Here is a 22923-nt window from a genome sequence, read left to right on the forward strand (position 1 = left end):
TCGTTGCGGATTATGCCAGTGGCATGAGCGTAAATTGTAATAAAAACGGAGCATTTTAGTCATTTTCTATCAAAATTCAAAGCCAAGCCTGCTTCATTTGGTTTTGGGTCTGAGCTTGTGTCTTTATTTGTATAAAACTATTTGAAGGTGGGTTTTCTGTGTTTATATCTTTGGTCTGGTGCTACTATGTAATTTTCTATATAAATAGTGACTAAAATAAGTGTTATAAGATTACAATCAACTATACAGGATCATTATTTCAATTTTCAGCTTATCTTTATTTTTCCCTTTATATTGGTTTTCCTTTTTTATCCATTCAGTTTGCAGTTTTTATCAGGATTCTAGAATTCACCACTCCTATGCGTTAGACAGCAACCATTTGCTATTGTTTACTTCTTTTTTTCTTTTTTGGTCGAAGGGTAGCACCAATTAACAAGGCACATGGCTAAACAACAGTAGAAGGGACACAGCCCAATACACACGAACTCCGCAAAGCATGTTTCACATAGTCAATTGCCAAAATAAGCAAGGCTAGAGAAATTAAAAGAAAAGAAAGAAAAGCTGAAAACAGAAAGCAAAAGAACAAAAGAAACTTCGAATTTACATTGCGGATTGGAAGACTTAATTGGATGTCACCGTCAACTTGGAAGCTTCATGCAAACTCAGAACACCGAATTCATGTCACTGACCGGGAGGTTCAAACTTTAGATGTGTTGAAGTGTGATGAACAGATCATAGACTCACTTGTCATGTGAATCATTCTCAGATATTAAAGCCAAGCCTTGATTTTTTGTTTTGTTTTTGGGATCAATAAGCCATCAAATTCTTTCGGAAAAAATATAGTTTTAGTCACTCAATTTTCGCTTGATTGACAATTTGGTCACTCATGTTTATAAAATCTCACTTTAGTCACTCAATTTTAACTCTGATTATCACTTTAGTCCGCCGGTGAATTTTTTTGATAAAAAAAGTCACATGATGCCTCTCATGCCATTTTTTAAGGGGTATTTGGATGGCTTCATACATGACAAAAAATGGAGCAGAGAAGGGATTCAATCAACTGTTATGAGGGATTAAGGAATGGAAATAGGCTAACAGATGTGTTATAGGGCAAAGAGGAGGGCTACTAAAATGGATGAAGGCACCATTGAAGACCAATACAATTTGCTTGAGTCATATGCTGCAATTTTGAAGAAAAATAACCCTGATACATCAATTTGGATAGATTGGAATTTAGAAGGTGATATAAGGAGGTTCAAAAGAATGTATATATGCTTTGGTGCATTGAAAAAAGGTGGAAAGAGGGTTGTAGGCCTTTTATTGGTCTTGATGGGTGTCACCTAAAGAGCGTGCATACGGGACAGTTACTTACGGCAGTTGGAATTGATGCCAATAATGGAATGCATCCAGTGGCTTATGCAGTTGTTGAAAAAGAGACAAGGGATTCCTGGACTTGGTTTCTAAAATTCTTGAAGGAAGATCTTAGTCTTCATAATGATTATTCATATGCTTTCATTTCAGACAAACAAAAAGGGTTAGAACTTGCAATAAAGGAGTTGTTCCCAAACTCAGAGCATAGACACTGTGTAAGACACATGTACAGTAACTTTAAGGGTGATGGAAACATTGGAATTGAGTTGAAGAACTCAATGTTGGCTGCAGCAAGGTCTATGACTAAAAACCATTTCGATAAGAACATGGATTCTATACATGAAAAGTCACTCTCAGCTTGGAATTGGTTGATTGGGAAGCCTGCTGAACATTGGAGCAGATCATATTTCAAGATGCATGTTAAGTGTGCCATTTTGTGTAACAACCACAGTGAGTCTTGGAATGGATCAATTCTGGAGGCTAGAAAGCTGCCGATACTTGGATTTTTTTAGGAGCTCAGAATCAACATATCAAAGAGGCTATCTAATAGGAGATGTGCTGGGATGAGGTGGAAAAGTAGGGTAGGCCCCAGAATTGAAAAGCTCCTGAAAAAGAGTGCAGATAGAAGCCATGAGTACACACCACATGAGTACACACCACTAGAGTTTGGTCACTTAAGATTTCAAATACAAGGCAAAGGGGTTGCATGTGCATCAGGAGTGAACTCTTTACATTATGTTAACTTGGCTCAAATGACATGTACATGCAAATGGTGGGATTTAAATGGGTTGCCATGTCCTCATGCAATTGCAGCGATTTTTTCAAAAAATTATGAACCTTATCAGTTTGTGGATGAGGCATACTCACAGGAGAAGAACATGTTGGCCTATGAACCACAAATAAACCCTATACCTGGGGTTGATGAATGGAATGTGGTTGAAAGACCAATTGCACCTCCAAAGTATACAAGAGAACCTGGGAGGCCAAAAATGTCAAGAAACGTACAAAGAACCAAGTAAGTTTCATGTTATTTTAATTTCTCTTTTTCTAATCTGCAAGTTGTTTATATTGATATATGTTTTATGTTGTTAGATGAGCTTCCACCTTCTGCTGGAACAACCAAATTGCCAAAGAGCTACTATTCAAACATCACATGTTCCATGTGTAAAAAGAAAGGTCATAATATGAGAACCTGTGCAAGACGCAATGCCAGTAATGTTCAAACAACTCCAAATGATGCTGGTTCTGTCAATGAGGTATTCCTGTTACCTAAAAATTCTGATTGCTAGAAAGATTAATTAAGAACAAAGCTTCATTGCAGCTATCTTGCTCCTTTCTATTTCGAGACAACCCAATTTCTAAATTTGCTATATACCACATGTACCATCTATGAATGCAAATAATGTTGAGACAACTCCAAGTGCTAGTTTTGTCAATGAGGTAGTAATATATCACTTCAAGTAATATTAGGAGTGCTTGCAGATTGCTGAAATTGATAAAATGTTGTAGGTGCCAAGTGCGAGTGAAAACAATATTGAGACAACTACAATTATTGGTAATGTCAATCAGGTAATGAAATTTAACATAAATTTAAGATACAAGAGTTCATGTAGTGAGATTGAATTGCATGTCAGTTGGTGACTTTGGTAAAATGGTGTGGGTGCTATTTGAGAATCCAAACAATGTGACCATTGAATTAGGTGGGATACCACAAAATGATGGTTATGCAATTGAGGTAATTAATGGATGAATACATCATGTGAATGAATACATAAGTTTAGTCAACCTGCATTTGAAATATCTTTGAAAGAAAAGATGATAAATTTTTATATTGTGTAGGAAATACTTGGTGATAGAGTTGAAGGCCAAACTTATGCATCTTCTCTGCCAAATTCATCTAAACAAGCTTTCTCTCAAACATTACCCAAGCCTCACTCAAGCTCACAATCTAAGGTCTCATCCCCAACAAATTTCTCATCTGTTTACATTAATGGTAAAACAGGATTCCCAATGAGGTGGAAGTCGGCTGCAAAGAATAACAAACCATTTAAAACACCAAGAGGAAATTGTGCAAAAGTGGGGATCCAAAAGGAACCAAAAGCAGGAACCAACAAGACAATTTGGAAGCCCTGATTCTGACTTATGAACAACATGCTTCTATTTGAATGATGTTAATGTCTGAGATTAGGCGGTAGCCAAATCTCGGTTAACGCTGGTTCGAGGGGCGAACTGCTACTTGTGATATTGTGATTATTGTTTCCGCTACATGTCAAATGAAATACAAAAGGCGTCAGAGGGAGACCGCGGTTGGCGGTCTTCTCTTCTCCGATGCCTAAGTTAGTCAATGTATTTATGTTGACAGAATAACGGTAGGCAAGTAGTAAATGCGTAATTAATGAGGAGAGAGGAGTGGACATTTTATAGGTGGGGAAGAGGGTGACCTCTTCCTTGTTTTCGATGTGGGACTGATATGCTTCAGTTCCCAGCTTCTGATGCTTCAGCGAGGTGATCTTGGCGCGGCGCGTCAGCGGTGATCTGGGGGTGAGCCGGGGCTCATCAGGCGATAGCCTATTTGGCTGTGTTTCCGTAGGTCACACTGTTGATGGTTGTTGGTACCGCTGGTTGTAGTATGAGCGTGGCTCGTTATAGCTAATTATGCTTAGCAAAAGTTTATGTAAGTACAAATGAGATTCTATGTTTAAATGTATATTTTATTTTGTGACTTGATTAAGTAGTTAAGAGATTTAATGTGTATGCTTGCTGTATTTGGAACATAAGTTTAGGAGGCAAGCAATATTTTGAGACTCATGTATTTTGTGGATGTTCATTTTGAAATTCATTGTGCTACAATTGGAAAGAATTACCATATACATTCTGGAAATGTGATTTCGTTGGACACTTGCACTACCTCTCACATCATAATTACTACACAATTCCAATTGTATGAATGTAGGAATGGATTCTAATTTTTCTTGTTTTCAATGATCATGGATCTTGCTTTTAACAATGAAGGAGATGATGAGGCTATTTTTAATGATCATGGATCTTGGTCTTACAAAAGTGGTACTTTTCTTTCTACTTTGTGATTCAATAAAAGACAATAAACATTTTAGGATATAATTGAACTGAGACCTTCCCATTTCCCTTAAATCTGAAACTTATAATTGACGTATTGATCTCCTTGCTTGCTTTTGATCTCGTGCTGCAATTGGAGAATAGCAAAACAGAGTAATGATGTGAGACTTTTTTTTTTTTCCTTTTATCAGGGAACTTGGCAATTGTAAGAATTTGTTCCATCTAAGGGAAAAAATACAGATTGTAAGAACATATTCTTAGTCTTAGCATCTAAGGGACTAAAACAGTTTTTTCAACTGTTGAGTTTTAGTCACTCATCTGTAGATGTTCTAGTAATGATATGGAACTGTTAACCAACAGCCCAGACATGAAAACAAATATGAGAAGGTCCTAGCAATAGAGAAAACATTGGATGTGTTTAAAGAATTTTATAAGAGAGAGACAATGGCAGGTCGAAGGAAAAGGGGAAGGGAGGAAAATTAGAGAGAAGCCATAGATTTTGGAGGCAATTGTGAAGATTTTGGAGGGAATTGTGAGGAAAACGGCGGGTAAATGGTGAGGGACGAAAATAACCCTTAAAAAATGGCATGTGAGGCGTCATGTGACTTTTTTTATTTGAAAAATTTATCGGCGGACCAAAGTGATAGTCGGAGTTAAAGTTGAGTGACTAAAGTGAGATTTTATAAACATGAGTGATCAAAGTGTAGATCAAGCGAAAATTTAGTGACTAAAACTGTATTTTCTCCGATTCTTTCACATGGAATGATGGAAATGGAAGTGTACAAGTAGGATTACAATAACAAGGGGAGCCATATATAGACAATAGATATATTCCTAGCGCTAAAAGCGCAATAACAAAATATGGAGCTTACATTCTCCAGAAGCACCAAGAGGCAATAGATAGGTGAGTACCGGCAATAGATAGTGCGTGTTGGCAATAGATAGTCACGTGCTAGACGCCAAGTCTTGATTAGCGGGCGTACATAATCAGATAATCTTCCAAGTCTTTGGAAGTTGAACACCGAAATTTGGACTATAAATTGTGCTAATTTTCCGCATAAAGACAAGATTGTATATTTAGAAGTTATTACAGAAATTTGTGCCAATTTTCCACATAAGAAACGAAATGTTCTATTCTTGCCAATTATATACGTTAGGTTTCTCCTATATAAACGCAATACTATAATACTTGCTTCTTCACAGCTTGCTTGCCAATCACTTCATAAAACAAGCCATTGTCACAAAGGTAACCCGGCCTCCGGTATTAAAATTGTGAACAATGGCTTTTCAACGCATTAACCTTGTGTTTATTGCCATATTCATTACGTTGGGGACTTTGGCTTCTCATGCCACATCTCGTTCATTGTATGAAGCTTCCCTTGCTGAAAAACATGAGCAATGGATGGCAAAGCACGGACGCGTTTACCCCAATGCGGCAGAGAAGGAAATGCGTTTCGACATCTTCAGGAAGAATGTCGAATACGTGGAGAAGTTCAACAATGAAGCGAATAAGACTTACAAGTTGAACATCAACAGGTTTGCTGATATGACCAACGAGGAATTCCGGAGATATCATACCGGATTCAAAATGCCCCCCGGCTTAAGTTCAACGTCATCCAATTTTAGCTACCAAAGCTTGGCTGCTACTGATATTCCAACTAGCGTGGACTGGAGGAAACAACAAGCTGTCACCCCCATAAAAAATCAAAATTCATGCGGTAAGTGAATCACATGCACCATGCATATATATAGTGCCATGCATACGTCAAACCTACTTGATCGATCATATATTATCCCTTGTTACTAACTTTTGTATATATACATGTAGGTGCTTGCTGGGCATTTACAGTAGCAGCAGCTGTGGAAGGGCTAACCAAAATCAAAACCGGCCAATTGATCTCACTCTCCGAGCAGCAACTTGTGGACTGCGATCATCAGAATTATGGGTGCAACGGTGGTAACTTAGAATACGCCTATTCCTACGTAGTACAAAACGGAGGACTCGCTCGTGAAGAAACTTACCCGTACCAGCAAAGAGACATGGGAACATGCGATACTACCAGGGAAAGTGAGCATGCGGCACAGATCACTGGCTATGAACGCGTCCCTTCCAGCAGTGAAAGCGATCTACAGAAGGCTGTGGCCATGCAACCAGTATCGGTTGGCATTACTGCTAATGGACAAGATTTTCAGATGTACGGCAGTGGGGTGTATAATTCCGGCAATTGTGGGACGGAGCTCAACCACGCCGTCACGGCCATTGGCTACGGGACGACTGAAGATGGAACCCCCTATTGGTTAATTAAGAACTCATGGGGGGAGAGTTGGGGTGAAAGTGGGTATATGAGGATTCTTAGAAACAGTGATGCCCCAGAGGGTATGTGCGGCCTTGCTATCAATCCCGTCTATCCGACTGCATAACTCTACGTATAATCAAACCAATAACATCAGGCCCCGGCCTTTTCCATATATATGAATTAAGTATGCACTTCCAAATTCTACTATATGTTCGGCCAAAAAACGGCTGTATTGTATTTTGTACCAGCATGTATTTGCTTAAATAAGTTGGGTAGCTCTTGTTTCAATATAAGAGGATCCCATTGGAGGAAGATCGATCATTGTCAACTCATTTGTGATAATTACCATTGCACTATAGTTATTATTTAACCAGCTAAGTGCTCGTATATGCAGCAAGGTACTTGGAATATGCAATCAAATCAGAAAGACTTTTTTTTTGTTTTTTTTTTTTTCAGAAAAATGAGAAGAAGTTTTATATATACCTCCCGAATTACTTAATGCATACTCCCTATTTCTCATTTTACATCAAACTTTCATGTAGGCCTCTCCTCTTTAAATAAACTAGTCTTTATTGACAAATGCGATGCATGTGTTAAATATTTTTTGTTTTTATTTTTATTTTTATTTTTTGGAGGAAAAAAAAAGTACGAGGTTACATCTGTAAGATGTGGGCAGTTATATCTGTCGATAGTGGGATTGGATAGTTTACATTTGTAAAATGTGTGGGATGAGAAGTTATCATTTCTTTCTTTTTTTGAATTTTTTTACATTTATATTTTGTTATTTACCACAATATCCCTCATATATTAAAGACTACTTAAAAAACCATAGTTTAAGGATATTTACGTTATTTCACACTCACTTTGGCTGACAAAGTGGGTTCTCTTCATAATAACTAGCATTTCTCCACACATGCTCTGCATGTGCAAGTTATTATTTTTTTTTATAGAAAATAAAAAAGAAATAGTTGGTTATTGTAGAGAAAAGAAAATGGGAGAGAAAAAAGTGGGTTGTGAGTATTTTTTTTTTTACTTTTTTTTAATAAAAATACATTTTGTAAATGTCTTAATTATCCTTGTGATTTAATTAATTCTCAAAGTTTATTAATCTTTTAGGGTCAATTCTATCAAAATTTCAGATTTTGGCTAACAAAACCTCTTCTCTTAATAATAACTAGCCTTCTTTTCAAAAAAATAATAACTAGCCTTTCTCCACACATGCAAAGCATGTGCAATATATATATATATATATATATATATATATATATATATATATATATATATATTCCCGGAAAAAAAAAAAAGACAGTTATTGACTTATTGCAGAGAAAATATAGTGGAGAGAAAAGTGGGTTATGGATTCTTTTTTTTGTTTATTTTTATTAATAAAAATATAATTTGTAATTGTCGTAATAGCCCTTGTGATTTAATTAATTCTCAAAGTATTTTAATCTCTTAAGGTCATTTCTGTCAAAATTTTTTATTTTGGCTAACAAAACATCTTCTCTTAATAATAGTATAGATATAGATAGATAAATAAATAAATAAATAATTAAAAAAAGAAAAAAAAAGACATAATTGTCAAAATACACCATAAACTTGGTAATTAATAATTGTCAATTTACATCCTGAACATGTAATTGCAAAAATTAACCCCCTGAACTAGGCGAAAACTGCCAACTTGCACCCTTCCGTCAAATTCAACATTTTCCATCCAAAAATAAGGGTAATATTGTCATTTTATATTTATTACTTTGAATAATAAAAATAAAAATAAAAAATTAGAAGGAGATTCATGCCCTTCCATCTACTTTTTTATTTATTTGTACAATTTGATCTACTTATTTACTCATTCACTTCATGACCTTTTTTTTTTTTTTGACAAAATTATGCCTACATTATATTATTTCAATATAAGAAAATTTAAGTGGAGAAATAAAAATCAATGCTGCAGTTTTGGATACACGAGATAAGCTTATCTTACCAAGCCTTGAGAAATTGAGGACTTACCTTATGCTAAGGATGGCAAAGCAAATGCATTTTAACAGTTGAGCACATGTTCCAAGCATATCAGAATCTGATGCTCTCTTCTCTGACTCCCACAAGGGAGGTTTCTCGACGGCGGCTATCTTCGGGTGGTGGTGGTCTTGTGTTATTGACTACGACGGGTGTCCTTTCACCTTTCTCTAATCTAATTCTTGGTGGTGTCGGCAGGACTACTCGACGGGGCTCCTTGCTCCTAGGCTGCTGCCTCATTTTTCTCGTCACCGGCGCTTGCTATGGTGATGGTGGTTCTGGGATCGATCTGAGGTGGGATCGGTATACTAGTGATGCAGGCTCTCTGTTGAGGATGGCTGCGAGGGAGGGACTCGATGTTCGATCCGTGGATGGTGGTAGTGATTGTAAGATAAAATTAATACAGAAACTTGTAATCTAAGAAAACTAGCACAGATGTTAGATCAAATGTAATCAACGAAATGCAGTTTTGGAAACTAACTTGGTTGATTGGTGTTGGAATTCATTTCGATCTTCTCCTAGATCCACACTATATCTTCTCTAGTTTGCTTGATGGGACAAATCAAAATGAGAATATTGCTGTGTTCTAGCAGGGATCAAAACATTGGAAGTCTCAGTTTTATAAACTGACTTGTGCAGTTACATGACAGTTCCTTCCATCAAGGAACTGTCAAAATAACCACTTGTCCTAATCCAATCTGTCTTAATCATCATACTGTTGAATTAATTTCTAACAGATAAATACCTACACATAAATATATATGTATTAACTCGATCAATTAATATACACATATATATATATACAAATGTAAGTAAACTGCATTGTACCAAAACCTTGAGTTCTGAAAAGCTTGCTACCAGTGCTGAATACACACAATATATAAAACTAGTTCTTATATGTTGTTGCTGATATTACAATCTCCCACTGAACTAGGATTATATATAATGTGCAAACGGTAGCAATTCTCTTCCCTCAATGTGCACTTGAACTCAATGTACTATCTGTCTTCAAAATCCTGTCAATTAAGTTCCACTACATTGAATCATAAAAGAGTATAATGAATTAATAAATCATTAGTCTTTTATAATCACAATATAGGAAACTGAATTACATGGATTACCACTAGTATGATTATGCTTGCTATATGTATTAATCGACTTTTGCAAGCCCAAATGATCCTGATGGAATTAATGAAACTGCATATTTACTGATATGTAATCAGAGATATATAAATGTACATTCACAATGAATTATGCAGTAACATTCTTAAACAAAACAATTCATTTGAGATTAAATGAATATATTTCACGATGACTGATATAAACAACAATTGCATTGATAATTTACTGCAATACATAACAGTTTCATATTATACTGCATACTTAATTATCAAAAGTACTTAAAACTCCCATGTTTCCTATATGACCAATAAACACTGAGACTGGCAGTGCCTTTGTTAGTGGATCTGCAAGTTGATCTCTTGTGCCAATTTTAGCCACTTTTATCTCATTGTCTCTCACACTTTCTCTTACTGAGAAATATTTCACATCAATGTTCCTTGAGCCAGAAGTCCTCCTATTGTTCTTGGAGAAAAATACAGCTGCTGCATTGTCACAGTATATCACCAATGGCCTTTCAATTGAGTCTACTACTTTCATTCTGGAAATGAAATTCCTTAACCACAAAGCATGGGCAGTTGCCTCATATATGGCAATATATTCTGCTTGAAAGGTAGAAGTAGCAGTCAGTGATTGCTTACTAGTTTTCCATGAAACTGCTCCTCCTGCAAGCATGAAAATGTAGCCTGATGTTGATTTTAAATCATCCAAATCTTGTTTGTATGAGGCATCTGTATAACACTCTACTTTTAATTCTTGATCTTCCATCCTTCTGTACACCATCATGTGATCTCTGGTATTTTTCAAGTACCTCAACACTTTCTTCCCTGCAATCCAGTGCTCATGGCCAGCATTTGATTGATATCTAGACAACATATTCACTGCAAAGCTTATATCTGGCCTGGTACAAACTTGTGCATACATAAGGCTTCCAACTAATCTTGCATATGGTACCTTCTCCATACTTTTTCTTTCTAACACATTTTGAGGACATTGTCCTTTATGCAGCTTATCACCTTTAGAAATAGGTGCATTTCCTGACCTGCATTTCTCTAGACCAAACCTCTGCAATATCTTGTCTATGTAATTCTTTTGTGACAATCCCAGCATGCATTGGCTTCTGTTTCTGCTGATCTCTATTCCAAGTACATAATGAGCTTCCCCCATATCTTTCATGTCAAAATTCTTCATAAGAAATTCTTTTGTTGATTTCAGCAACACAATATTACTGCTAGCCAACAGAATGTCATCCACATATAGAACTAAAAATATGAAATGACTCCCACTAACCTTGCAGTATACACACTCATCCAACTTGTTTTCTTCAAAGCCAAAATCTGAAATTACAGCATCAAATTTTAAATACCATTGCCTAGATGCTTGTTTCAGTCCATAAATTGACTTGTTAAGCTTGCAGATTTTCTTCTCATCTTCTATGAAGCCTTCTGGTTGAAGCATGTAAATGTCTTCTTTCAAATCTCCATTCAAAAAGGCAGTTTTGACATCCATTTGATGCAGTTCCAGATTAAAATGTGCAACCAATGCCATTATAATTCTAAAGGCATCCTTGGTTGAGACTGGTGAAAAGGTCTCATTATAATCTATCCCTTGTTTCTGATTATACCCTTTTGCCACTAGTCTTGCCTTGTACCTTTCTATTCTGCCATTTGCATCTCTTTTAGTCTTGTAAACCCATTTGCATCCAATTGGCTTTAAATATGCAGTTTTGTCAACTAGTATCCAAACTCCATTTTGTGACATGCTTTTGAGTTCATCCTCCATAGCAAGCTTCCATTTGTGACTACTGTCAGATTGCATAGCCTCTTTTAATGAGGTTGGGTCATTTTCTTCCCCCAAATCAAAGTCAACTGCAGTCAAAAATAGGTGATAGTCACTTGGTATTGCAGACTTCCTTGCTCTTTCTGATCTCCTCAAGACTTGTTGTTCTTGAATAACTGGTTCTTGCTCATCCATATTCTGTTGAGGCTGATTATCTTCAATGATTGGATTTGCAACATTGACTGCTTGAGTTTGATTTTCAATGATTGGCTCTTGAAACATAGCTACTGCATTTGAATTATTTTCTGTCTGCATTATTTCTGGAAATACAAACCATTCTTCCATGTTATGATATTGCTGATCCTCATTTTCTCCAGCAATCACACCTTCATTTTGGTCAAAGACTTCATCAAAAAATGTTGCTCTATGTGTTTCAAAAATTCTGTTGTGCCTTGAATGACAGTAAAACTTGAATCCCTTAGACTTTTCTGAATAACCAATAAAATATGCACTTATTGATTTTGATTCAAGCTTGTCATTTTCTCCATTGTAAATTCTTGCTTCTGCCAGCTTGCAGCCCCAAACATGAAAGTGATTGAGGCTCGGTTTATATCCACACCAGTTTTCAAATGGGGTATTGTTGACTGCCTTGCTAGGTGTTCTATTGCAGATGTAGTTTGCTGTTTTCAAAGCCTCTCCCCATAAGAACCTTGGTAATCCTGATCTGCAGAACATGCTTCTAACCATGTTCATTAGTGTTCTGTTTCTTCTTTCAGATACACCATTCTGGTGTGGTGTATATGGGGTGGTATATTGAGCAACAATGCCACACTGCTCTAGATATGTAGCAAAGGATCCTTTATGTTGCCCTTTTTCCGAATATTTCCCATAGTACTCACCTCCTCTATCTGACCTCATGACTTTAATAAGTCTTTCTGTTTGTCTCTCTACTTCAGTCTTGAAGATTTTAAAAACATCAAGTACTTGTGATTTTTCAGAAATTAAATACACAAAGCAATATCTTGAAAAATCATCAATGAAGGTCACAAAATAGGAATTTCCACAAATGGTATTGACAGGAAATGGACCACAAACATCCGTGTGGATTAGTTCAAGCAAGTTTGCAGATCTTTTGGAACTGAAATTTCTTTGACTTGTCATCTTTCCTTTTAAACAGTCCACACAGGTTTCAAAATCACCAAAGTCTAATGCAGGCAAAATTTCTTGTTTCACTAATTCATGCAGCCTTTGTTTTGAAACATGTCCTAGCCTTTTGTGCCAAAGAAATGAAGATACATGCTGTTTATGCTTTCTCTTAACACCAACAGTTTTTGAAATATTGAAAACTTGATGATTTTGAATAGCTGCATTTATGCAATTCACATGCCAGTAACCATCTATCAAAGTAGCATCACCAAAACAAGATGAATTTTTAAAGAAATACATAGACCTATTATTACTTGAAAAGCTGAAAACATCATCCATTACAAATTGAGAACCAGATATTAGGTTTCTCTTTATTGAGGGAATACAATACACATTATCTAATACCAGAACATACTTATTCCTAAATACTAATTTGACATTTCCTACAGCTTGAACTGCCACCCTTGTTTCATTCTTCTTTGGGATTATTTGGCTTGATAATCCCTGCAGAGAATTTACAATATGTATGGGTGAACCAGTGTCAAACCACCATGAATTTCTACTAACATATGCATGAGACTCTAAAGTGAAAATTGATTTTAACAAAAAAGTACCTTTCTTGTTCAGCCAATTTTTGAAACCCTCACAGTCCTTCTTGAAATGACCTGTTTTCTTGCAAAAGAAACATTTCATTGGACCATTTTTGTTGAGAGACTTGTTTTTATTCAGATCAGTCTTCATACCAGATTTTGAAGAACTACCCTTAAAGTTCTTGTTGCCAAAGTTTTTCTTATTCTTTGGCTTGGCAATGTAGTTGATGCTCACTGCCTTTCCCCTTTTGATCATTTCATCTTCTTCCTGCACACAAATGGAAATCAGTTCATTAAGACTCCATTTTTCTTTCTGTGTGTTATAGAGGCTTTTCAGATGGCTATATTGATCAGGGAATGAATTCAGCAACATATGCACCAGAAAAGGATCATCAATGTTCATATTCAGGCCCTTCAGCTTTCCTGCAATGTCAATCCCTTTCATAATGTACTCTCTAATGCTTCCATGTCCATTGTAATTCATCCCAGTCAGTGCATTCATGAGTGTGCTAATTTCAGCCTTGTCAGAAACCCTATACTTCTCAGCAATTGAATTGAAGTAGACTTTTGCAAACTCAGAATCTGGTATGCCTCCCTTGACTGCATCAGTCATACTCTTCTTGATGCAAATCAATGCCATCCTGTTGTGCTTGTGCCATTGTTGATACCTGTCTCTTGCTTCCTTGGTCGCTGTTGCAGGTAACTCAGCAGGTGGATCTTCCTTAAGCACATGGTCAAAGTCCAGAATGCCCAGGTTGAGTTCTATATCTCCCTTCCATTTCTTGAAGTTCAGTCCATTGAGCAATTCAATTTGATTGATGCTCATGGGAAAATGCATTGCTGGAATGAAGTTTTCAACTTAAGTCAGTCATTCATATCCTTATTTGCATATATGTATATAGTTCCAGTTCCACTCTATACCAGAAAATCATATATGCACATCCCAATGTTAATTCCTATGAAAAAACATTTAATGAATGTCATATAAGCAGATAAATGTGCATGTATCATTTTCAAGATGTTGGTATCATTTGTGATACACTTATCTCCAATGAAATGCATGAAAGTCTATTATCTGGTTTATATGCATGTCAAACCAGAAAACTTAGTTCAAAGTATTTAACTGCTTTGGAAGTCAAATCTTATTCTAAACTTTCAGGTTTTCTTGATAATTCTTTCTGAATTGTATGCCTATACATATACTTCAACTAATTTGTTAGTATCGAGTATATATGTGCAGAGTTCATTTGAAAGAATATTGCTTAATCTATTGCATATATCAATATGAACATGGCTACTGAGGTAGCATTATGTGTTTTATGAAATATGCAGTAGATATTGAATTCAGTATAATCAACAAGAACATCCAGATATGATCAAAATCAAGTAATTATCATTAAGCATGTTAAAAATTCAACAATTATATGACATAGAATATACAACATGATTTATAATCTATTTGCAATTTTGTTTATGTGCATATCGAGTCCCAGAATACTAATCACAACAAATATGCATTGATCTAAATCTGAGCATAGCTGCTCTGATACCAATTGTAAGATAAAATTAATACAGAAACTTGTAATCTAAGAAAACTAGCACAGATGTTAGATCAAATGTAATCAACGAAATGCAGTTTTGGAAACTAACTTGGTTGATTGGTGTTGGAATTCATTTCGATCTTCTCCTAGATCCACACTATATCTTCTCTAGTTTGCTTGATGGGACAAATCAAAATGAGAATATTGCTGTGTTCTAGCAGGGATCAAAACATTGGAAGTCTCAGTTTTATAAACTGACTTGTGCAGTTACATGACAGTTCCTTCCATCAAGGAACTGTCAAAATAACCACTTGTCCTAATCCAATCTGTCTTAATCATCATACTGTTGAATTAATTTCTAACAGATAAATACCTACACATAAATATATATGTATTAACTCGATCAATTAATATACACATATATATATATACAAATGTAAGTAAACTGCATTGTACCAAAACCTTGAGTTCTGAAAAGCTTGCTACCAGTGCTGAATACACACAATATATAAAACTAGTTCTTATATGTTGTTGCTGATATTACAGTGATTGCATTGGGTTGATGTCCCGATCGGATGTCGACGCTGAAGGCTGGGATCAGGTTCTGCGTGGGGTTTTGATAGTGTTGAGTACTGGTGGGAGAGGTGCTGCTATGGAAGACGACCAAGGTAGGGTCTGGTTTTGCGGTGGCATTGCTATTGCCGGTTATATAGACAGAAGTGCTGCTGGTATCGGCGACAGAGGGGTGACCTGTGGCGACGGCGTTGCAGGGGTTGAGCTTGGCGGCATGGCAGGGGCTGCGTTCGTCATGTTTGCTAGGGTTCTCCTGGGTTGTAGTTCCTGGGCCCCAGGTTGGGGTTTTGGCCTTTCTAGGGGGTGGTTTTGGGCCTTCTTGGTTCCTAATTGTTTAATTTTTGGTTTAGTTTTGGGCCTGCATTCTTTTTTACAAAAGGATGTTAAGTCCTTTTTCTTTTATTGAGTGGAAGAGATCGACAAGGGACATGTTGCTTCTTGGTTATTTTTATTTGTTCTTGGGGCAACTGTGTTTTCTTGATTTTGCGCTTCATCAAAAAAGGTGGGTGTGCTGAGTAGTATGCTCGTGTGAAGGGTGTGCTAGTATAGTGTGCTCTATGTAATGGCTTCTTATGACGGCCCTATGGGCAAGTCGTTATTGTACTGCTTGCTGAAATTTATAAAAGTGTGACCTTTTCAACTAAAAAAAAAAAAAAAAAGGATGGCAAAGCAAAGATAAACCAAGCTAAATTTTTATTTTTCCATTGAATTTTTCTTATTGAAATAATATAATGTAGGCATTATTTTACAAAAAAATAAAAATAAATAAATAATATCGTGAAGTGAATGAGTAAATGTAGATGAAATTGTACAAAATAAATAAATAAGTAGATAGAATGACATGAATCTTCCTCTAAACAATTTTTTTTCATATATTTTAATCATTCAAAGAAATAAATATAAATTGACTATATTAACCCTCATATTTGGATGGAAAACGTTGAATTTGACGGAGGGGTGCAAATTGGCAGTTTTTGCCAAGTTCAGGGGGTTAGTTTTCTCAATTGAAAGCTGGGGGTGTAAATTGACAATTATTGTCAAACTTAGGGTGTATTTTAGCAATTATGCCAAAAAATAAAATAAAGAAGAACGCACAAAAATTAGATAAGAAATAAATGCCTTATATATTAAGATACTAATTAAAGATTTTCTAATCAAGTTAAATATATCTTAGATACATCATCATCATTCACTTGGTTTGCAAAAAAATACCCTGACTCATACTTTACTGATTATAATATTGACCATGACATACTATATGGATAATGAAGGTTGACCATCATTTGTTTGTCAACACTGTTAATAACGTTTGTGATTTTAAGCACTTTCCTTACGAACTTTGAAACTTGCTGTCATTATTTTTACTTATATTTTACCAACATTGACCGGAAAAGTCTAAATTGATGGATTCTGATGTTGATCAAGTGGTTAAATTCTTATATAAGACAATTTAGAATGGAATATTGAAACCATGTGAATTTTTATAGATAATACGAGAAAGCTTATATATATCGCATTTGGTAACGTTTTGTAAAATAATTTTTTGTTTTTCAAATATGGAATTAGATGTTAAACACGATTGGTAGGTTGCTTTTAAGAAATGAATTTACAAAATAAAAAGTGCTAGATATAGTTTTTTTGTTTGTAAAACAACAAAGTACTGTTTGTTATTTTATTAAACGGGTTTCTGAAATAAGATGGAATAAACCTTAATACACACTAAAAGTCAACTTTGCTCTACTAGGGTTTCTCTGCCTTAGTTGTTCAACTGATCGAGTACCATAAGAAGATGGCGACGGTGTCTCCTTCACTGTCAAAGGAGGCCGTGGTGAGTCTGGTTGGTGGAGAGGATGCTGTCCACGATTTTTTTTTTTTTTAATCTCTGTGGCCGACTTCTGTCTAAGAAGGTGGTAGTGCTTCCATCGTTCTTGGCGACGATCTCCAATATTTGGGGATTGAAGGAGAGAGTTCTGATCCGGCAACAGGAGGAGGACATCTTTGTCTTCCAATTTAAGGAGATGGAGGTGAAGAATCAAGTACTCTCTGGGGGTCCTTGGTTCTACAACAACCCCATGTTGTTGCTAGTGAACTATGAAGGAATCTTTGCCCTCGATGAGGCTTGCTGCATCTCTTTGAGGTATGGGTGGCTGTGAAAGGGTTGCAGATTGCGATACGGAATGAGAAAGCCCTTACCCTAATCGGACAGGCTTTGGGGGACTTCGTTCGGGTTAATCAAGGAGCAGTGCTGAGAAAGGATCCGGTTCAGAAGATCCATGTGATTTAGGATGTTTGATTTTTCACCGGTTGTTTCGGTGACGGTGGAGCAGCAATGTGAGAAATGCCATGTGTTGGGAACATCACGAATATGAAAATATGTGCAAATTTGTGTGATGTTACCTACTCCCAAGATTAGGAGGTCAAGTTTTAGTAAAGGAGAAAAGTAAGAGTATCGTACCTAAGGGATTGAGTAACTCTACCCTAAGCTAGATTACCGCGAAAATAAAACCTAGAAAACACATGCGAGTCTATCTTTTTACAAATTAATAGTCTCGGCCCTTTAGAAGCCAAAACTATCAATAATAATATTTACAATGGTAAAGTGGTGAATCGGCTTTGTTGATTTTAATTTCTATAAAGTAAAAATAAGTTGCACAAAAATAAACTAAACAAATAAAATAAAATAAAATAGAGATTTTAATCAATGAGATAAATAGGAGCATAGGTTTTGCACCTAGCCTCCCTCATGCATATAATGTAACCCATTTTCAAATGACAACATGCTTTGATAAATTTTCCCTTAGTGCTTTGATGAAGCTACCAAGAAACCAACTAGTCATGCAATTTAACAATCTCTTTTGAAACAAAGCTAAATTACACAACCTTTATACCATTCAAATCTTCCGGATCCTAAATGGCCTATGATGCCGTGAGCCTAAATTCTTCCAGAACCTAAACTCACAACATTATGCTTTAATTTCAAGGTAAGAAATTCAAGCAACTTAGTTCTTCCCGTAGGAATAAGCTAAGCCGCCACCTATTTAGCTACACATGCTCACGGAATCAAGAGTTTATCAAGTTCATGTTTCCGATTCATTAATTTCCTAAAGCATCACTACTAAAAAAAAAGCATTTTAGGACGTTCGAAAAACGTCATTGAAAACTTTAGATGACATGCAAAAAAAACGTCATCTATCAAGGAGTCATTGTAAGTCACTTATAAGGACGTTCAAAAAACGTCCTCTAATGTTTATAAGGACGCCAGAAAAACGTCATCTAATCTAAAAAAAAACGTCATCTAATGTCTTTAAGGACACTTAAAAAGCGTCCTCTAATGTCTTTAAGGACATTAGAAGAGTGTCCTCTAATGTATATTAGGACACTTTTTAAGTGTCCTTAAATCGGATAAAAGGGTCATCTAATGTATACTAGGACGCTAAAAAAACGTCCTTATATCTATTATAGAACACAAAAAAAAAATGTCCTTGAAACAAAAAGAAGACATTTACATACAAATAATTACAATCCCAAAACAAATGTCATTGTATCTATTACTCATTACAATATACTTGACTACAAGCACATTCTAGTAACTAATTTCTAATCTTATCTAATCCTAGATGACAATAGTTAACTAAGCTACAATTAAAACCAACTAAATAATTCCTTATTACATGTTGATATCCTATGTGATCTTAGATGACTATAGAGGCACAAAACTTGGTTTCATCATCTCCAATATCTTCATCCACTACTTGATAGATATAACAAAATGCCAAACATTTAACAGAAATCAGAGGCCCAACTTAATGACACATCTCAAATCTGCTACAATACAACACTGGAAAAAAAAAAATAGAATGCAAAAGCTTTGACTCACCTTTGATACAGTTTGAAGAAACATGACAGTAGTGAATAACCTGCACCAAAAGGATTTTCAAAAGTAAAAACAATAAGAGATAATGATTGTAAAATTTGAAGTAAAATGCAGTTATTCACAGAGAAAAGTTTCTTAGTTAGCATGTATGGTATGTTTAAGGCTTAGCTTACTGCACTACAAGTTGTCAGTGATAAGACCTGCATAATAGATATAACACACACACATAATGAATCAGATACACATATAATGATGCTCACATTTAACCCAGAGCTTTGTACTCCATGATTGAAGGACTCTGGACATTATAAATAAAATATATCAGCAATTATTCAGAACTGTCTACCTAGTGCATAGAAATGAACAGTCTAGTTTAAGAGAAATCAAACAAAGTTGGATACAAGCACTAACATCAGCAAATGCAAACCATTTATTAACATGGACAAGCACTAAGCACTAAGCTTAACATCAGTAAATGATCAATTGCTAATCTTCATATATTCAACATATGCTTGCTTATTATTCTGTACTTACATGATCAACAGAAGTGCTGCAATACCTTTTCTTAGAATTCTCAAACGCAATAAAATCATGATCACTATAATTAGTGCATTGTTAGCTTAAGAAACTTTTATGTTAAACATAGGAGATAATCATCTACATGCAGGTCAAGGAAACATACTCTAAATTATGTATCTTCACAAAATGACCACAGAATAGACATAAAACATGGATATTGCTTAAAGCTGGAACTTAACCCCATTTCATGAATCTCTCCTCAGCTAATTAACTATCCTACTGTCCCAACTATCTAACACAATTCAGTATTTGCTCCAGAAAGTCCAAATTAGAAAATAAGAAGTGAACGAAATAACTGTGGTATCATCATGTTTTAAAGCATTACTCAACTAATATTTCTGTGAAGGGTGATTACTGATTACTATAGTTATAGCTGGAATTCATTTTTAGCTTGAGCTCTCTGAGAATAGAAATAGCAAAGTAATTTCAGCATTCCACCATTATAGCGATATAGTAGTCACACTTGAATGAGGTTAAAAAATTGAGTGGTGAAAAGTTAAACAAAATAAACAAATCAAAACTAAAAATAATGCATTACAGTTTCTCTTTTGTGCAGTGATACTGTCCAGCCACGGTATTATTGATTCCATTTTCTAAGCTATAAACTTATTTGAAACTCAGCCCACATATCACCTATACCATAATAACTAAGACAGATTTTCTTAAGGCAAATCATGAATTTTGGCAGAGGCAAAAGAAAGAAGCAAAACAAAGTTCCATCTGGAACTATGTGATTTGCCCTTGTAAAGCAGTCATATTTCGAAATGTAATCTCTATGATCCCAAACTTAGGACATAAGCAAAAGTAATTACCGTGTATAATCCCGGTAGTTAATGTACTTTATTGGCCTTTTGATCTTTCTTTTGATAGTCCTCAACCTGATATCAAAAGTTTTACATTAGTGCAACTGAGCAATATAACACTACTATTAATCGATTAAATTACAAAACATACTACATAGCAGCATCCTAATCCAAAACTTAATAGATGCAACATTGCAACCACATATGGATGTCCACATCAAAACAAACAAGCATCTAAATCATGCAGAACCACGCAACATTCCTTACTTGTAGAGTAAACCAATAAGCCATAATCAAAATACAAACATTCCTTACTTTACCTGTTAAAAACTTTAACATTTAAACATGCCAGCAGCTACTAGCAACTTAAGTTGAGCATGTGTTCTGCCCAGTAAAAAAAAAAAAAAAACAATGATTAAATAAAGAACAGAAAAGCTACCTTTACTTGGTCTCGAACTTTAAATTATAAGGATACTCAAGATTATACAGTAAAACAAACCTGAGTCTGAAGCCTAATATTAGTACGTAGAATATCTAACAAGTTTCAGCAGCTGGTATTTTAAGTATGTGTGAGGCTGTCATTTCCTTCTTCAGCTGCATCAATATGTTTTCCATGGTGAAATCCCGCTGCCAATTTGCCAGCATTCGAAACTTCTTTGAATCAACCTGTTCCCAAACACCAGTTTAAATAACATGAATCGCAAATACAAAATTCTTGAATAGTGAGAGGAAAACCACTCATACATATTTGTAGAAGAAATCACTGCAACAAGATGGAAATATGACAATGGCTCAACGAAACAAGGTGCAACTCAGAATTTTATATTTCAATAAGAGATTACACCTATATGAAAGCAAGTTTCTGACAGTCTAATTTCCTAATTCTTAGGACATTTGATCATATTGATAGTGATAAGTCTTGATTAATTTCCCAATAACATTGAAATCATATCCTCAACCTGTATCTACTATAAGGATTGGGATAATCACATATGAAAACAGGGAACAGAGAAGCAAAAAACATTACACAACAAGATTATGTTGTAGCTATCAAATACACACCCTGAAAGAACATATTTAACAAATACCTGTACAGAATCAAGAATTTTTTCAAGTTGCTGCTCCATTTGCTCTAGCTGAAACCTGCCACGGAAACGACAGAAAACAAGTTTAGCAGATGTAGGTGTCTCAATTCATTCACATCACCGACCATGAACTTTTTCTCAACCAAAAACTTAAATCCCTAATTCAAAATCTGCAAACTCATTTAAAATAATATCTAAAATTTTTGAAGCACCAAAGCTCTCAGATCTGGTTGGATCCCAGATTAGTTTCTCTAGAAGATTCTTATGCCCATTCAAACCACTTCACACTTAGAACCAAAATAAAGAAAAAACGATATTGCAGATATCAATCAAACAAAATTAGTCACAAAACCAAAAAAGAAAATATAACCCTAGAAAAAAAAAAAAAAGAAAGAACAATTCAGTAGTGACTTCACACAGATCGAAAGATTTCCAGAAAAGAAGAAAAAGAAAAAATAAATCCTAGAAAGAGAAACGGCGGAGGGCGAGGGACAAGATCTTGCCAGAAACAAACAGGGGATTTGGCAGCATGTGTGTGCAGAAGAGAAGGTTTTATGCATACACGGAGATGACAAGGGATTCGATGTTGAATGGTCGCTGATCTAGGAATCGGCGGTGATTTCATGAATACAGCTCTCACTCGATCGAGAGAGAGAACCGGAGAAGACGAAGTGGAGAGCAGAAGGGGCTCTTCAGTTTTCTTTGTTTATTTTGTTCACGTCTCGAAAGGAGAGAAGGATTCTAAACATTTATCATTATAGCTAAGGGCCGTGCTGTTCAAAATTTTAAGCGTCCTTATTGGGTTACAAGGACGTTGGTTAAAAAATGCGTCATTGTTTAGTTTGGGCCGGTGTCTACGAAACCCATTTCTGTAGTAGTGCATGCTTATAGGTGATAAATCTATAAACACACTTAAGATACATGAAAGTATAGTAGCCAAAAGATTCAAAACATGCATAAACATCAAACCACATGAAAATTTACATTATTTGCACATAAGTCCCTAGCCTCAAATCCAACTACTCACAACACATGTTATTACAAATACAAGCCATGACATCAAATTAAAGAGAGA

At 35.5% G+C, this 22923-nt stretch overlaps 1 protein-coding gene and 1 long non-coding RNA gene across 2 annotated transcripts; one reads left to right on the forward strand and one right to left on the reverse strand.

Annotated features, from left to right (window-relative positions):
• Positions 1-5651: 5651 nt before the first annotated feature.
• Positions 5652-7132, forward strand: LOC133733703 (zingipain-2-like). The gene is made up of 2 exons (XM_062161345.1): positions 5652-6164; positions 6275-7132. The coding sequence occupies exons 1-2, from the start codon at positions 5726-5728 to the stop codon at positions 6865-6867; spliced, it is 1032 nt and encodes a 343-aa protein (XP_062017329.1). The 5' UTR covers positions 5652-5725; the 3' UTR covers positions 6868-7132.
• Positions 7133-20713: 13581 nt separating this feature from the next.
• On the reverse strand, positions 20714-22722 carry LOC133734287 (uncharacterized). Its single transcript, XR_009858201.1, has 5 exons — positions 22359-22722; positions 21852-21906; positions 21263-21429; positions 21084-21147; positions 20714-20838 (listed from the first exon to the last, which is right to left on the reverse strand). It is a non-coding gene; the product is annotated as an uncharacterized LOC133734287 (long non-coding RNA).
• Between the last annotated feature and the right edge of the window lie 201 nt (positions 22723-22923).

This window comes from Rosa rugosa, chromosome 2 (assembly GCF_958449725.1).
Source record: "Rosa rugosa chromosome 2, drRosRugo1.1, whole genome shotgun sequence".
In the NCBI taxonomy this organism is placed as follows: Eukaryota; Viridiplantae; Streptophyta; class Magnoliopsida; order Rosales; family Rosaceae; genus Rosa; species Rosa rugosa.

Coding starts and splice junctions, on each gene's coding strand:
- LOC133733703 (XM_062161345.1), top strand. CDS start 5,726: ATGGCTTTTCAACGCATTAACCTTGTGTTTATTGCCATATTCATTACG. Junction 6,165..6,274: donor AAAAAATCAAAATTCATGCG/GTAAGTGAATCA, acceptor ATATACATGTAG/GTGCTTGCTGGGCATTTACA.